The 19,067-nt window shown below is 33.5% G+C and overlaps 1 protein-coding gene across 3 annotated transcripts in view; it reads right to left on the bottom strand.

Moving 5' to 3' along the window:
- The window catches only part of LOC126746549 (leupaxin), a 186,626-nt gene that overhangs the window by 61,026 nt on the left and 106,533 nt on the right, over positions 1–19,067 (bottom strand). For all 3 annotated transcript variants that reach the window (XM_050454858.1, XM_050454857.1, XM_050454859.1), the window contains exons 3-4: positions 14,112–14,295; positions 3,516–3,723 (exon numbers count right to left, since the gene is read on the bottom strand). In XM_050454858.1, the coding sequence (XP_050310815.1) occupies positions 3,516–3,723; positions 14,112–14,295 (392 nt within the window). The remainder of the gene's footprint in view (positions 1–3,515; positions 3,724–14,111; positions 14,296–19,067) is intronic.

Below are 19,067 nucleotides of genomic sequence, written 5' to 3' on the forward strand. Positions count from 1 at the left end.
TGATATTGATATTGATGAATCCGTACAGATGACGTGAAATGCGCAAAAACTGAAACGCAGAGGGTTTTCGGGCTTAATAGTTGGATTTGATATTCGAATTTTAAAAAACAAAATGGTGAATTTTATATGGCGATACAGATTCGCAAAAAATAACGTGAGATGCGTGAAAATAGACATGAAAATTACATTACCCCACACAGTTCAAGATAGTGTCGCTTCAAGACAGTATTCTTTTAAGATCTATAATATTATTTTTATTATATTATTATTCAGAGGTCAATAGTAATCCGTACAAAATATCCAAGCGTAGAAAAACGCGCTATTTTCTGAATTTTCATTACTATAAATACTTATAAACATTGTTAAAAGTCTTTGCACAATGTGGGTTAATGACATCAAATTGTTGTTTGTTCAACATCACACAAAAGACACACAAAATTGCATATATGCTTAAACAGCATACCTGTCAACTATGGTTCGTTAAAAAACACTGAGTATTTAAAAATAGTCTTGCAAATAACAATGTAGTGAAAATATGCACTTCTTCTAAAAAATTAATCTGTTTACAGATCGTTTATGATGAAATTTGAAACATTTAAAGGTGTTTAGTCTTCAAGAATTGATTTTGTGTAACATTGGTAAATAATTTCGCTTGCTTATTGACGATTGTCACCGTTTCTTTGCTGGTTTTTCAACATGTTTAAAATAGCTAAAACAAAAGAGTTATCGGTAGAACCAAAGGTATTATCATTGGACTTCATAAGGCTGGAAAGACTAACCGTCAAATTTCGACGGATTTGGGAATTCCAAGGCGGACTGTCGATTATAATGTTAGGAAATTCACCAGAGAAGGGACTATTAGCAACAAACCTCGATCGGGAAGGCCAAAGGCAACAAGTTCAAAGGAGGAATTAAATATTATAATTACAAGCAAACGCAATAGACGCCTTACCGCCCCTGAAATCACAGCAAAAATCAACAAAGAGCGTAAAAAAGCGGTCAGTGTTTCGACAGTAAAACGGAGACTTTATAATGCTGGTCTTAAAGGACGTTTAGCTGTATCAAAACCGCTACTGAAGGATGTTAATAAGAAGAAAAGACTTGAGTGGGTCCAATCACACAAATAGTGGACTATTGATGACTGGAAGAAAGTTCTCTGGAGTGACGAGTCGAAATTCGACGTTTTTGGAACGAAGAGGCGAGTTTTTGTTCGCCGTTATGCCAATGAAAGGGTCGCTGAGAACTGTACGGTGGCCTCAGTTAAACACGGTGGTGGTTCGAAGATGGTGTGGGGTTGTTTCGGAGGATCTGCAGTGGGCGATCTAATTAGAATAGAGGGAATTCTTCGAATAGAGGGTTACAAAACAATTTTAAGTGACAATGTACTTCCTTCTGGTACTCGAATAATTGGGGAAAACTTCATCTTTCAACATGACAATGACCCCAAGCACACGTCGAAATTGTGCAAGCAATATTTAGGTCAATTACAAAAGCAACATCTTCTGAGAGTTATGGTATGGCCCCCACAATCACCGGACCTCAATCCTATCGAATTACTGAGTGATGAACTGGATAGAAAAGTGGCACAAGATACCTCAGGAAACTTTGGACAAATTAATTAGAAGACTACCGAAACTCTGTGAAGCTGTTATTAAAAATCGAGGCGGACATGTAGATGAATCCAAAATTTGATTTTCTTAAATTTAATTAATTGAAAAATGTATTGTTTATATTTATTTTGTTATAAATAAACCGTTTCATAAGAATAACTGATCGGTTTATTATTTCTAGTTATAACTTTAAAACAGTCATATGTGGGCAAATACTTTTGAGCGGTAGTGTATATACACTTTGACAGTCAGAGTATGGAATTTTGTAAACAACACCACTTTGTAGTTCTTTGGGTATTTACGTTTTTTGTCTACTATATAGTTGTTTTACTGTATTTTTACATTTGATTTTACATTTATCCAACTAAACCCTTAAAAATGTTTAAAAATTTGACTGCGCCACTAGAACAACACACAAACTTGATATCTTTGATTTTTTTGATGGTATGACACACGTGTGTAAATTCCCTTTTTTTATTCATGGGAATTAACAAGTTTCCCATTCATAAAAAAAGTTCATTACACACTTCTTACATATATAACTATTAAAATATCATAAAAATTTGTCACTTATTTTGGCAGGCACAAAACAATACTACTGTCCCTCTTTAATAAAATATGAAGCATTTCCTTTAATAACATATGATAAGATACTCTATAAAGAAGTCAGTATTCAAAATAAAATGAATGAGATTACGTATATTTGAGAAAAAGAAAACAACATCGCAACGCCGCTTGATCGCATTGTTAATTCCACCAAACAAGAAATCTTTACCAGTGACGTCGTCAAAAAATATTTACATGATAAATATTTATTAATAATAGATGATGCTTTCATTTATAAACAATATTACCGTTTATGAACTCTTTATGCGTTTTTTAACGTAAGTACTTCATTGAAGTAAAGGTACCTATCTAATAAAAGGCATTTTTATTGAAATTAAATATTTTATAATTATTATGGATTTCTTAATATGTTTTTATTTATTATTCTACGTTTATGATGACATTTCTCGCCTAATATGATGTTATGACAGTATCGGTATTTACTTGTGAAAAGATCGGCTTGAATCGCCTTTTTTCCATGGTGCGGCACAAGTTTTTACCATCGTAACAGTTCACAAACATATTAAAATGCATCCTTTTTCAATCAAAAACTAAAAAAAAAACACAGAACCTCACAAATGCCTAATGTAAACACAAAGCCGTTTGACCCGATGACATTTCGCAAGGTGACATCAGCTTTTGCTTGCGGTGTTGCCATTCCAAATTTTTTAAAAGCGGTTTTAGGAATAAGAATTCTATTTTTTTTGCGGGGAACATGTTATTTTTGGGCTTAAAATAAGATATACCTATTTCTACCTTTTATTTTTAATCCAGAATCTAACACCAATGAGTTAAATTAATATTTAATATAAATTAACAAAATTTCCTTTTTTGAACTCAAACAAAGTTGTTTACTAATTCTAGTCTTTCAATGTTCTAAGTTCCTAAAATATTACCGTTTATATAAAAATAAAAGCATTAAATATTATTGGAAACTTTATATTTGGACAAAATAATTTTAAAACACCGAAATAAATAATGTGTAAATTTCCAAAAAATTGATGTTATTTTGAACACCTGTTGCCTTGGCTAAAAACAAATGGAGATTACGCCAAGATTTGGCAAAATGTTAATGGTGTAAATATTCGCTTGTAAGTAACATTATAAATAGCGTCCAGTTATTTTTGGTAAAACAGATAAAAGTTTTGCACCTTTCAAACTGCAAGCTCTGTTTAATGTATTATCGCTTCAAAAAATTGGCTAGTGACCAGATTGTTTTCGCAAATTTATCTATGATCAGTCTACACATCAGTCTATTTTAGAATAGTTTAAAACGCCATAAGAATTAACAGGTCTTACCCAGGGTTAAGTTCATCCAGCAAATCATCCACGGAAGGTCTGTTATGCACACTTTGGGAACTTCCCGGTCTGTTAAGACTGTTTTGGGCACTAGATGGTCTAGAGTAAGTTGCCGCGGGGCTTCTGCTGCCGGATCCCGATCCTCCGGAGTTTCTGTATACGTCACTGTAGCCCGGAGACGGTCCTCCAGAGCCATTGAAACCGTTTTCTGTAAAAGAAAAAGTTGATACTGTTGTGTTTATAACATGTTTGTTAAAGCACCATGTCAAGGAAAGAGTTACAATAAATAGAAAAGGAGGAAGAGGCATAAAAATTGATCCAGTAACTTCGAAAATTCTTCGATTCCAACACAAAATATAGAGGAAATACTTAATAAATCCGAGGAACATGTACGTTACCAGTAGATGCAACATCTTTACTTTTTAAGCAGGTACAGAATACACCCAAAGACAACATGGCAGGAAAAATGTAATCATCAAGTACTTGCAAAGCTATATAAGCTCATCAAAGAACAAACGCTATACTACAAGTATTCCCCAACCGCGATTATGGATACCAACGAATACAAAAAATACTGGAACGTAGAAATTCGCACAGATGCACCATGGAATAAACCAGACGTCGTTTTCCAAAATAAAAAAGGACAAATTACCTATTTCATAGATATCAATACCTAATGACTCCAACATTCAAATAAAATATAATGAAAAAATCGCAACTTCAGATACTTTGAAAACAAAAAAGTAATTATTATACCACTCATTATTTTAACGACCGGCATCAACCCACATATCTTTAATACCCCTGTTGAACAACTTGGTCCCAATTAAAACATCCATACAAACATATTAATGTCTATTATCCTTAAAGCATGTAATATAGTAAGATCATTCCTCATATAATAATAATAATAAAATATATAAAAAAATATATTATAATAATAAAATCATAACATAACTGATATAGAAAAACGGTACATGGATTAAAAGGAAAGCTTCAGAATTTTAGCTTCCTTCAAAATATCAGCTTCTAAGCAAAAACCTAAAAGCTCTTGTAGGCTGGTAAATTAAATACTAATGAGATGTAACACAAGTTCAGAACTACAAAATAAAATTGATATTACATTATTATAATTGTAATATCTAAACCTAACTCTTGCTATTTAATATTTAATTTACTATAAGAAATAGGTGTACAAAAATACTAAGTCCTATAAGTTTAACATTTCAATTTTAAGGCAAAGGAGTTACGGCAAAGAGAGTACAAGCCTTAAAACGAAACAAAGGTAAAAACTCACGGTCTCATTAAATATAGAAAATTTCTAAAACGCTAGACGTGTTTCGCTCCTATCGGAGCATCATCACGCCTAAAAATAAATTAAAAATTTTACGCTAAAAGAACGCTTATAGAATATGATAAAGCTTTTTATCTAGACCTACATCTACACAGATCACATTAGAACTACCACAAATCAAAAGCTAGGTTAGGTTAACAATATTCACAGTAAATAAAAATAAATACCTATACAGGGTGTTTTTTATATATTGTGACAAAATTCAGGAACGTGTTCTTTGGACAAAAATTCGCAAAAAAGTTCCTATAAACATAGGTCCTAAACCTTTTAGATTTTGAGCTACAGGGTGGTAAAGTTTTAAGAAAAAAATTATTTTTTTTCGATAACTTAAATACCCCTGTAGATATTTGTCCAAAGATTGGTATGCAGGGTCAGTGTATGCAGAGCCATTGACCAACATACTTTGAACATTTTTATGTTCTCCAGTGGCGTGTATGCGGGTTTTCCGCTGAATACTTTTATAAAGAAAAATGGTACGCCACTGGTTTTTCTTGTATTAAAAAAAAAATTTTAATTCCCCGTTTTATTTGCAACATTTTTGATCCCTTGGACTTTGTCCGTTAGATGCACGGTTTTCGCACAAAAAATTAAAAAACATTTTTCTACTTTGACTGATCACTAACTGACAGCTATTTTTTCTATGATCGTTATAAAAAGTAAGTTTTTTTTTTTATTTTATTTAAAATTTCATTGTAGTTCATAATATGTCATTTTATTTAACATGTTAAAAAAAGTGACATATAAGTAACGTGTTAATATTTCACGCTTCCAAAATCGCAAAGTAGCCTGTGAACATAATTTTTTTAAACGCAACTACGGACAACGCCGCCGCAACGTTAATCACATTCTTGTTTAAGAGTTTAATCTTTTTACCACATTCTTCCTCTGCCCATGATAAAGGTGATATTTGTAAGATTTTGTGATATTTTAAATCATAGTCACTGTCCGCCTGTTGACAAGATTAATTTGTTAAAAAAATGGCTAACAATTACACAAATAATGAAATGTGCGATATGCACTTCATTTATGGACTGGCTAACGGAAACGCACGAGAAGCCTTCGTATTTATGCTGAACGTTACCTGAATCGTGTTATTCCTCATCACTCCGTGTTTACGCGTTTACACCAAGGTCTAAGTGAAACCGGCAGCTTTGAAAAACTCACCGCTGAAAACTGACATCCCCGAACAGTTACTCCTCAAATTGAAGAACAGGTGCTCAATGAATTCGAGGAAGATCCCACCACAAGCACTAGGAAAATTTCTCAGACGGTACACATTAGTAACTTTATAGTTTGGAATATTCTTAAAAGAAAGCTTTTATACCCGTATCATATTCAGCGGGTGCAGGCTCCTTTGGCTGGCGATTTTCCGAAAAGAATGGCTTTGTGTCGTTGAATGCAAGAACGCATAAGGCAAAATGCACCGTTTATAAGAAAAATACTTTTCACCAATGAGGCTATTTTCTCCAGGGACGCATATATGAACTTCCACAATAACCACATATGGCATTATGAGAACCCACATGCTGTGGCAGAAAACCGTCATCAGCACCAGTTTTCACTTAATGTATGGGTCGGCATTATTGAAAACTTTCTCATCGGTCCATTTTTTTTACCAGCAAGGTTGACTCGACAAGTGTATCAAGAATTTCTTGAAAATGAATTACCAGCGATGCTAGAAGATGTCCCCATTCAGCTGAGACAGCAAATGTTTTTTTTACATGACGCTGCTTCAGCCCATTTTAGTTTAGTGGCTGGGCAGTATTTGGATATCACGTATCCAAATCGTTGGATAGGTCGGGGATGAATACTTCCCCGACTCTTGGCCCCACGGTCTTCCGACTTAAATCAGCTGGATTTTTCTTTGTGGGGCCACCTTAAATCACTGGTTTATACTAGAAATCCAACTGATAATGTGGAGGAATTACGTAATCGCATTATAACGTCTTGACTCTTGTGACATAATTCGGCAGACACCAGGAACTTTTGAACGTGTCCGCCAATCAAGGCGACGTCGATTAGATGCTTGTATTGATGTTGGAGGAACACACTTTGAACAACTTTTGTAAAAAATATAATATTACTTAAATAAATAATAAAAAATGAAATATTTTTTTATCACTTAAAAACTTGTATTTTAAATTAAAGATTGTAGAAGCAAAAGTTTTAAATCCTCAATTACAATTTTATTAAATTGGGCTGGCTTTTGTACTAAATTAATTAATAACAATTTTATTATTTATTATTAAAATTGCAATAAACTAAAAAAACGAATAATCACTGGAATAAAGAAAGTCTAATCAAATCTGAGCAACATGTCTATGGTTTTTAATTTTTTGTGCGAAAACCGTGCATTTAACGGACAAAGTCCAAGGGATCAAAAATGTTGCAAATAAAACGGGGAATTTAAAAATATTTTGAATACAAGCAAAATAAGTGGCGTACCATTTTTCTTTATAAAAGTATTCAGCGGAAAACCCGCACACTCGCCACTGGAGAATATAAAAATGTTAAAAGTATGTTGGTAAATGGCTCTGGATACACAGATCCTGCATACCAATCTTTGGACAAATATCTACAGGGGTATTTAAGTTATCGAAAAAAAATAATTTTTTTCTTAAAACTTTACCACCCTGTAGCTCAAAATCTAAAAGGTTTAGGACCTATGTTTATAGGAACTTTTTTGCGAATTTTTGTCCAAAGAACACATTCCTGAATTTTGTCGCAATATATAAAAAACAAATGTGTATAAAAAAGAAAAAAGTCAAATATCACAAGTGGGAAACGATCTAACAACCTTAAGATTCACAGGCGCTCGTTTAACCCATAGGCCACACGACAAATCCAGGAAAATAATCCGAACTATATCTATAAATAAATGTATATAAAGGGTAAATATATACTTTTATTAAAAACTATAACTAAATAAATTGTGTAATTTTGTAGTTGTTATTGTAATATGTCCAATAATCACGATTTTTGGTTTGTCCAAATCTTTCGCTTTACATTTCTGTCTTATTGGCCGATCAAAGAGCTGAAGAATATTTGAGGTAAAGAATTTAACTTTTCATTAACATTTTGTATATTATATAGATTACTCCAGTTAATAAGCTATAACGGCTGAACTTGTATGTGAGCAGTTTATCTAATTTATCAAAATGTAAAGAGCAGTAAACGAAAGTGTTTTCTTTATTATAAAGTAAAGTAATTTTATTATTATAAAAAATCAGGTAGGTTCGTTAATTATTAAAACTGAGAAAAATTAAAACTCTCTGTCACATTAATAAGTGCAGCATTTAACCTACTGAATGGGTTGTTCATATTTAAACTAAAGTCGTCAAAACACAACATATTATCGAACGAGTATTAGAGATCCAACAAAATATTTTCTATATATTATGTTAATTGCTCTGGAATGACCAATAAATATTACCCATAACTAAAAAAGTCAAATCAGGCTATAGCAATTAAAATAACGAAATTTGAACAACTTTTGAAGGATACTAGAAAACTCTACATCGACCTACACCCTTGGTATCAACATGCCATCAAGTGTGCATAAGCTCCTAGTGCATGGAGGCGAAATTATTAAAAATTTTAAGTTGCCAGTCGAGGATGCTCTTGAAGCACGGCACAAAGAGGTTAGAAATGTGCGTCTAACTCATTCAAGAAACCATTCAAGAGAAAGCTCAAACAAGGACATCATGAATATATTATTACTTACTTAAGATCCATTCATATCTTCCTTGATTTGAAAGGCTACAACTTCCAAATCGCGGCTATATAACATAAATGATATTAAAGATTACCTGGAGGATGATACTTTTTCTTTGCAACGGTATTCTGATATGTTACCTACAAATATCAATAACCTGAATTTAGACACGGATGATTCTGATCTGTCGGAAAGTGATTGAATTTAATAATGAGTTGTCTATTTTGTCGTGTTCTTGTCCTGTTTTAGAACTATATATTTGTTAATTACTTTACAACTCTTGCTTATTTAATAGATACTTTTTTTTCATACTCATAAAATTTGTCTTTTTATAAACAATTATGTTTTATTGGCTCTTCGTTATATTTTTTTTGTTATTTTTACATTTTTGGAGTTAATTTTTTTTGTTATCTGATGATAATAAATCATTTTAGTGAAAATGAAACCTATTTTGCATTTTTTTTTATCTCAGGCCAACGTTTTGGAGGTTACTTAATTGAAGAAGTTTGGTGTTGTATAAATAAAATAATTATTTTCTATATTTCTAAGTACGTGAGTGCGAAATTAATTATATGTAAAATATGTCATATTATGTAGCTCACTGTATAAGCTTCATAATAGTTTTAGTTTGGTTTAAATCGGTTAAGTACAAAAAGAGTAGCGATTTTTGTCCTGTATTCCCATACACTCGAAGCACTGTGCATTGTGAAGAATATCCGGTGTTATTTGTTGGCATTCATGAATGATGCGGTTCCGTACGATTCAGGTTGGGTAGCATACATTTTCGATGTCAGATGTCCCCACAAAAAGAAATCAATAGGAGATAAATCGGGTGATCTCCCGAGCCATTCGATAACACCCCTTTTCCCAATCCATCTACCAGGAAACGTTTCATCCAGAAACTGCCGTACTGGTAATGCATAGTGGGGAGGAGCTGGAATATAGCGTTTTCTTTATGGTAGCGTTGGTCGTTTTCCATAATTGAAGGGTTCCATTCCAAAACTCGCCTTATCCATTTTTTGCGAAAAATAAGGTCATGGTGTCTATAGCATATGTTAATGTCCCTCTATACATTAGACAAACTTAACCATGCCAAAACTCGCCCTTACCTACGGTAAAAGCATAGGAAAAATTTAGTATCATTTCAAAACTTGTCTTATCCATCGCCTGTATCATTCCAAAAGTCGTCTTATCCAAGCGACCAATCAGAGCGCAGAATTTTGTTTTCATGCTGGTAGTCCGCGTGATTTATTATTTTTGCCTCATTTTAATGAGTAAATCCTAAGCGTTTGGTCTACGTTTTTAAACAGCTGTTTAACAAAAATTTTAATAATTAAAACAAGAATGGATAGTAATAATGATTCATTTTGTTTACCCGTGGCACAAGGAAAAGGCAGGCGACGTCCCAGTGATCCGACAAAATGGAAAAAAAGTGTTGCAAAATTATATACATTGTTTTCGTTTATAACGTTTAAATAATATTATTTAGATATTTTTTTTTGGTAGGCGTGCTCCGTTGCAACTACCAGTTTTTCCAAAATGTCACCATTTATCGGGTAAAACCTACCGCTGTTCAACTCTTACAATGCAAGATATTAAAGAGTTTCATGCCCTATTTTATTCTTTAAAACCAAAGATTGAACAAAACAATTTTATTTTAAAATATATGTCTGTTGAGATCCCATCTAGATTAAGAGCGAGAAAACCTGATTCATCTAGGAAGTCGGTGGCGATCAAGTATTTTATTAAAATACGAGAAACAAAGAATTTTAAAATACAGGTATGTCAAAATACAGTTAAAGGTGTTCTGCAAGTTTCTAAGGATCGCATTCAAAGAATTGGACGAGTTTTTCTACAAACTGGCTTACCACCTAAAGAAAATCGTGGTGGCTCAAAACAAAAACCTATGTATGCCCAAAAAAAAAAGGCTATTAAAATATTTATTGAGAAACTACAATGTTCTGATGTACATTATTGTAGAGAACAAAGCAACAGACAGTATTTGGCTTCTGATTTAACTATAAACAAATTGTTAAATATGTATAATAACCAAGTGCCTGAAAATAAATTAAAAGTCAAAAAAACTTTTTTTAGGAATATATTCTGCCTTGAATATAATATTGGTTTTGGATCACCAGCATCCGACATTTGCTCTCGTTGCCGTTCTTTAACAGAACAAATTAAACAAGAAAAGGATAATGACAAAGTGTAATGACAAAGTGTCATGACAAAATGTAGTCAGCTTCAAATTGAAAAAAGAGTTGATATCTTAAAAGGCAAAGCCTTTTTTTCCAAGTTGAGGGAAACAAAGGAAAACATGCTCGTCTTATCTTTTGACTGTCAAAAAAACATGGTAAACCCAAAAGTCAGATCGCCTATTATAGCCGCCAGCTCTACACTTATAACTTTACCATTGTTAAAGATTCCTCAAAAACTAAATTACAAAATAATAGCGTGTTCTTATACACCTGGATGGAACACGAGTTCCATTGCCTATCAGATCTCATAAATTTGTCGGGTTACAGCAAAATAAGATTGTGCGCAGATGGCTGCGGAGGGCAAAACAGAAACTCCACAATGGTTGCAATGTGCATTTACTTCTTGGGGAATATCGCACCGCCATATTGGTGAAATCGAGCTGGTTTTTCCCATTAGAGGTCATTCATTCCTACCAACGGACCGTGTATTTGGAAACATCGAATATAATCATAGAACACTACAACAGTGATGTTGGAGAATCCAAGACAATTTTTAAACGTGGAAAACGATTGAATCAAATAGAAGTCGGTAACATTGATAAAGGAGTGGCGGTTAATGAAAAAAAAGTTCAAGAAGTCAAAAAGTTACTAGTTGCTCATTATGGGGAAGATTGGATGGGGAGAAATGATTTAGAATTTTATAAAAATTTCTTCGAGAAACAGGAGAAAAACATTGGGAGAATGGACGAAGAAACTGAAAATATTGAATTTTGCGAAGGAGGTGTGGAAGAAGATATTTCGCTAAGAATTTAAGAAATTACGATTTTTTAAATATTGTTATCTTTTTTTAATGAAAAAAATAAAATCAGTCAATTGCTGTACTTTTTCGTGCCAAAACTTGTCTTATCCATGCAGTCATGCCAAAACTTGTCTTGTCCATATTGTTTTAATAAATTTTATGGAAATTAAATAAACAGGATTTAAATGAATGCTAAAATTAGCACACAAATGATTATAGTAAATCCATACATATTAAATTTGTATAAATTTGTATTTGAAAATCTTCTAAAACGTTTTTTGCCAATTGTGAAATTTTACCCAATATGGAGATGGCAAGTTTTGGAATGGAACCCCTCAATTTCAATCAATGCTGGGTTAACGGCATTCTCCAAAAGGTCTAAGTACGTATCTCCATTTAAATTTCCTGGTAAGAAAAATGATGCAATTGTGTGGTCACCAAAAATACCAACGTTTAATTTTTAAGGGTGTTGAGTATGAGCCTCGTGGTAGATCCTTGGATTGGTGTCGGACCAGTACCGCCAATTATGACGATTGACAGTGCCATTGAGAAAAAATCAACATTCGTCTGAGAAGCAAACATTTAAAAGATAGTTGGGAATATTTGAAGAAGAAGCATTTTATATAGGTGCCATTTATTATGTTTTAGAATTCTCTGTACAGTGGTCCGAGAGACTCCCATTACATGAGAAAGTCTTCTTGAACTTAATGTAGGGTTCATACTAACTTCATTGAGAACACCGACTTCTACTGCCTTATTTCTCACTGAATTTTCAATATCACCAGTTCCAATACCAGTTTCCCGAAATTTAGCCACTAACTCTAGGATGTAACCATGATGTACGTGTTTATCTGCATGTCTCTCATTAAACAAAGTTACCGTTAGTCTTGCACATTGATTGTTTATAAAGTATAATTCAATAATTTCCACTCTTTCATTTTTATTAAATCGAAAGAAAAGCAAAGAAATAACTAATTCACATCACCTTGTTTACTAAAAATAAAGTCGGATTGTGGACTCATTTTTGATACTTTAAAAACAATTTTTTTCTCACACACCTAAAATATTCAGTAAAATGATTAGAATTCCATTACTTGGCCATGCGTAGCTCAAATTTAAAAAACAAATTGAATGCCCTTTCAAAACATGTATCACAACACAAACATGTATCAAAACATGTATCATATCACAATTTCGCCCCTGCTAAGGGGTTGACTCACAACTGGTTAAAAATTTCAACAAAACATCGTTTTTCTAAAATTAAAAATCGACGGGTGCGAGCGTTTTTGTTTTGTAAATCAAGAACTTCTAAAAACTAGCGCTAAAAGTATTAAACAACGGTATTGTTTCAAAATCTTTGACAAGTTCTGCGAAAACTCAAGTTAGCAATTTCAAACTTGGCAGTTATAACTAGAATAAAAAGTCCTTCAAAATAAGCTATCACTAGACTTCCACTCCTATTTAAGATTTTGAGGGTGGTTGCAACCCCTGGCCAAGAAGTTGATGTTAAGGGGTTGAAAGTATTTAAAAAAATTGTCCTGCTGAAATCAAAAATCGACGGATCCGAGCATTTTTTTAAATTTTTTAACAAAGGGTCCCAAACCTTGCTTTTTGATGGGCCACCCTATATTTTGTATTCTTCATCTAATGCACTTTTTTTAGTTTATTCCTTGTACCGTGCCTCCGATGCGCGGCAACAATTTTTTCCTACTTGTTTTTAGTCTTCGTATATTAAAGAAACACTTGTATATTTAAATTAAATTTTCTTTTTGTGAAAACTCGTAGATTTAGTAAAAAAAAAATATTTTTCCAGGGACCAACTGCTTGCAGGATATAAAAAATTATTTCAAATGATTGGAAAAAACAATACTGTAATCAACTATGAAAACGGAAAAAAATCACTAAAAAATCTTATAAATAAGTTGAACTGATTGAAAGCTATTAGATCACCTATATACCGGAACAAAAATAGTTTTAACTGCCTTACAAATACATAATTAATATTATTACCAACCAAAAGACTAATAAAAAATTAGTTCAACTGCCTGGAAGAAATAAAAAAATAATTTCAACCGACTAGTAAAATAGTAGAAAATGACAAACAAAAAATATTCAGAAGTGAGTTCAATCTCGAAAAAATAATTAATACTGACGTCAAATGCCTCGAAATTGCAAACATTTTCAAAATTGAGTTACACAACCTGGAAAACATAAAAATAACCACAGGTACCGTGAAAATAATCGAACTTGGAATCAAAACTACCTGAAACTGACAGAATAAAAAATTTTCCCAAGAAAAGAGCCACACACAAAGCAAATCAATTTAAATTGATTTAAGATTCTTTTTTTCTGCGTAAACAATTAAAAAATAATAATTTTTAAAATAAATGCTGGGTGTGAATGCTAAGAATACAAAAAATTATCATGTTATTTTTTCTATAAATATTTATAATGTTTTTCTATTTACAGCAGTTTGACTATATAAAATATTTAATTTACAAACAAAACAATCTGGTAAATGAATAATTACCTGGCATATTGGCGTATCGACTATTACTCAGGTCTTCTAAAAGACTATCCAATTCTTGGAGACTAGTATTGCCCGCTCTCTTTTTATCTTGTCCAGTACCAACCGGTGTGGTACTGCCGTAGCCAGAACCTGGTGTATACGCGCGCGCACCGGACACGACAGGTTGTGTTTTGCCGTAAGCAGCCTGAAATGGAAAGAAAATTCATTAAAGAAATTATTAGCATTTTCTTTCGAATAGTAATAAATAAATTACGTGTTTGCTTTTCAATGTTTCTAGTAGCGTGACTACTTAATATGATTACTACAAGGTTAGCATACCGGGTGGCCCATATGGTTTGAGACCGATTAATATCTAAAAAATGGTTAGTTTCGAGGACATTTTTGAAGAATAGTTATTTGGTATAGTCTATACGAATCATAATCATGTTTCTTTATAAACTACAGGCGTGCAAAGCTTAGTTCACACATATATACCTATTGTTAATCGCATCAACAACACTGTAACCGTGTTTCTAAATGTCAGTTAGGTTTGTATTAATTTTTATTATGTAAGTAAGGCAAATACAAGATATACCTTCTGATGGATTCTACTAAGAACTTCGGAAGGACCCTTTCTCTTTCGTAGAGAGGAAACGTAAGATACCAAGTGGTCCGTTAGTACACCAGATAGCAAAATCCCAGAGATTCGCCCAATATTCAGTCAGCATTATATGTCTCATATTTCCTTGCAAAATATCGTTCACAAGTTTTAAAGCCACTTTTGCTGGGAAAACTAATATCTGGTCCGATCTGATCCGATAACTGACAATGATTAGTTTTGATGTTGACTCACCGTTTCAATTCCGGACACCCTGAGAATGTGAACAACAATTTCAGGAAATTAAGAAGCTAACCTTAGGGGAACCGAATCTATTTTTGGCAGGATTGATTATGATTGCCAAAAACTAATAGGAAGTTTAAAAGCAAATCACATGTGATAAAACTCGATAACCTGAAACGCAAACCTTCGAAGTCGACTCATATCGACATCGAGGGATCATAATTAACGTATCCAAGAAGCATTCTAGGTAAAGGACATTGTAGATGTAATTACTTCTGTAGAAGCTGACGAACTTTATAACGAAGTTAGAAATACTCAAAAAAGTTAGCAAAATATCTGCCCGGAAGAAGAGGTTTTAAAATATCTAAGATGGGATATTACTATTAAGATTCTACTGGCAAAAAAGTATAAATATCATCAAGGGTAAGCTCAGCAAAAACACGACTATTTCAACTCGTACTTGATTGACTCCCATTGATTCTATAAAGAAACTCTTAATTCTACGTTTAAACAGAGGCGGCGGTAGACAGCTTAGATTGGAAGGTATGGATTGTATTATGCATATACAGTGCATCCCAAAAGTTATGTCTACATTCATTTAAAATTCAAGGGTGTGTTCGAAAAAAAACGCTCGGACCCGTCGATTTTTATTTCTAGTTGCGCATTTTTATACGTGAACTTTCTATATACAGGGTTGCTCAAAAATAAATTACGACCATCAACTTAATTTTTTCAAATGAAAGCACCTTTTTTATTTCATCTTTGAATTTCGCGTGGAATTCTATGTATGTTTCATGCATCATGTCCTATACCTAAAGTCAACAGTTATTGAAAAAACGACGATTCATGTAACAAATAAAAAAAGAACAAAAATTAAGTTAAATGTTCAAAATGGTTGCCCTTCACGGCTTGACAATATCCAAGGCGATCAATAAAGTCTCGTTGCACATTTTCAATCATTTCCGGAGTTATGGCGCGCACCTCTCTGCGAATTCTCTCTTTCAAGTCGTCTAGATTATTTGGCTTCGACTTGAGGTATCCCCACAAAAAATAGTCCATTGGTGTTAGGTCAGGCGACCTAGCAGGCCATTCGATGGGTCCTCTCCTTCCTATCCACCGATTGGGAAAGGTTTCATCCAAAAATGTACGCACAGTGGCAGCATAGTGCGGAGGAGCGCCATCTTGCTGGAAAATTAGTTCTTCGTCAGGATAATCTGAGTCCAATGGATTTGGAAATAAAGCTAGTAATGCTAGAACTAATTCAAATTGGAGAAAATCGAGTACACTTGTCCCGTTAAAGTCTGTCCAAAGAAAAAGGGACCTATTACTCTTCCGCGCACTATTCCACACCACACGTTTAGTTTTTGAGGGTACTGGGTGTTTACCTCCATCATCCAATCCGGATTTTCTGTTGCCCAATATCGACAATTTTGTCTGTTCACACTACCATTCAAACAGAACGTAGCTTCATCGGAAAAAATAATATTTGTTACTAAATTATTATTTAGATTGCACATGTTTTGTAAGCGTTCACAAAACTCATTTCGCCTATCGAAATCGTCATCAAATAACTCTTGCACAGGAATAACTTTATAGGGGTGATATTTGTGCTTTTTAACTATTCGGAGAACTATAGATTTCGCCATGTGTAAATTTGCCCCAATCTGCGACAGAGGAGTGCATGGATTTTCTTCCAAAGAAAGCAAAACGTCAAGTTGTTCGTTTTCATCTCAAGCAGGACGACCAGATTTCGACAGATCTCTAACATGACCGAATTCTCTAAATTTAGCCTCTATTCTACTCACCACCTTTTGACATATCGAAGGACGATCAGGACGGATTTCATTGAATAATTGAGCAGCTTCTCTTTAAGTACGTGTTCTATCACCAAACCCAACCATGCACAGAATTTCTATTTTTTCTCGTTCCGTTAACTTTACCATTGTGAAAACCGCAACTTTGCACGTACACTTCACACTTGACAATATCTGTTTGGCGTACAACTGTCATGCAGTTTCTATGAAAATACACGGTCACCAGCCAACAATAAAAAAACACGAATGAACGTCGTAATTTATTTTTGAGCAACCCTGTACATACAAACTTCACGTACAAAAATGCGCAACTTGAAATAAAAATCGACGGGTCCGAGCGTTTTTTTTCGAACACACTCCTGAATTTTAAATGAATTTGGACATAACTTTTGGGATGCACTGTATACAGTAACTGAAAGTTCTTTCAAATAAACATGTTTTGTGTTGAGGAGGTGTTGAAAAGTTTTTATTTCTTAAGTCATGAGCGTCATATCTGTAATTAACTTTTCGATATAGGTACCCTGGACATTTCTTAAATAAAATTTTTTTTAATATCAAAAGACTATGTTGTAACCTTCTTTTACCCATATCCAACCACGTCATCTCACGCATCTCATCACTCACACCTCTATCGTGCTTTCTCCTATCGTTTACCAATCTTACGCAACAATTCTGGATGTATTGAATACACTTTGAATCGATTGTCAGAAGGCAATGACCATATACGACATCACAATAATTAAAGTGGGACAATACAAGACTATCGCACAGGACCTAAGATTTTTATTAAGTAAATATCTTTGATTATCGAGTAATTTTAAGTTTGTAAAAGCCTTTTTAATGCAATTGTCAATATGTACAGCAGTACATTTTATTGTTTTACAATCCACGTCAACTTTTACGAGATTTTCATACTTGCCTCTACACTGAATCCTACCAAAGAGAAGAGTCTGACATTTATTTGGATTTAAGGTTAAACGGTGATCTTTGGAGGCTCTAGCAAGCAGAACAAGATCTTGAGAAATATGTTCGTTAGCTTCTTGAATTTTGTCAGGTAAAAATGACAAGTAAATTTACATGTCGAGAGCATATATATGGTGCCATGACTATTTGAGATAAGAAGATAATTGCGAAGTAAAGAATAAAGGTCCAAGGATAGACTCTTATGGCACGCCGCAAACAAGGATCAAAAAAGAAGACAGCTGGTCATTGATTTTTACCGACTGTGTTCGTCTGGTCAAATACTCCTTGATAAGGCAACGTGCATTTCTTCCAAAGCCCAAATAGCTCAAGATTGCCAATAATAATTGATGCCAGAAACAGAAAGCCTAGTCATAGTGGACACTTTATCACGAATGCACCCATCTTCCATTTATTAAACTGCGCATCATTGGAACTCCTTATCTGAGATAAGGTATGCAGACTCCTTATATGAAAGAACCATGCTGATCTCAATACTAAACTAGAAAATATTAGCAGATATTAACAACAGAGTAGTTATCCGAGAAAACTCATCCAAAACGCTATTCGAAGGGCGAGGTTTATGAGAACTAAGAACTCACAAACAAGGAAAGAATTTACAGGACTTTGCATATATTATTGCACCATAATAAACGATCAGGGCAACTCCAAGAAATCAATAGCAGAACTACCTTCAAATCTGCGATTATCTATCAGAAGCGCAATATCAAAGACCAAACGTGAAACAAAAACTTTATTTATCAGATCGCCCGTAAATGTGAAGACTCTTAGATAGGTCAATCCAAAAAAATCCTTGGAAGTAAGAATGAATAATCATCAGAACTACATAACGTTCAAATCTATTATGTTTAATCAAGCAATACCTTTATGGGATATATTTTTAATGCAACGAAAAAATTAAGTGTTAGGTTCGGCCATAAGTTCACTTCTTTCTCCTAATATAGTCAATATCTTTAGGGAACACTATAAAAAGAAAGTCACTGATAAATTTCACTTAAAGCTGGAAACTGAAAACGATATCTTAATGATTCTTTTGTCATTTGACCACATTCAGGATTTTTTCGCTTATCTGATTTTTTCTCTTTTTTTATCCTAACATCAGATTAACAACTGAAGTAGAGAAAGAGAGTATCTTTCAGTTATGAATTACCTATTCGAATTACCTATTACCTATTCGAAGAGCTTTTTTTGCCTGAACAGAAATCTCTTCATTTGGAGTTGAAGCGCCTAACAACTATCAGTAAAATCCGTTCCCGACCAAACGGACCAGACGCTTGCCATGGTTTACCTATGGCATATGATTTTTCTACGACACCACATCTGGGTGTGTGACTGACCGAG

This window comes from Anthonomus grandis, chromosome 17 (assembly GCF_022605725.1).
Source record: "Anthonomus grandis grandis chromosome 17, icAntGran1.3, whole genome shotgun sequence".
Classification (NCBI taxonomy): domain Eukaryota; kingdom Metazoa; phylum Arthropoda; class Insecta; order Coleoptera; family Curculionidae; genus Anthonomus; species Anthonomus grandis.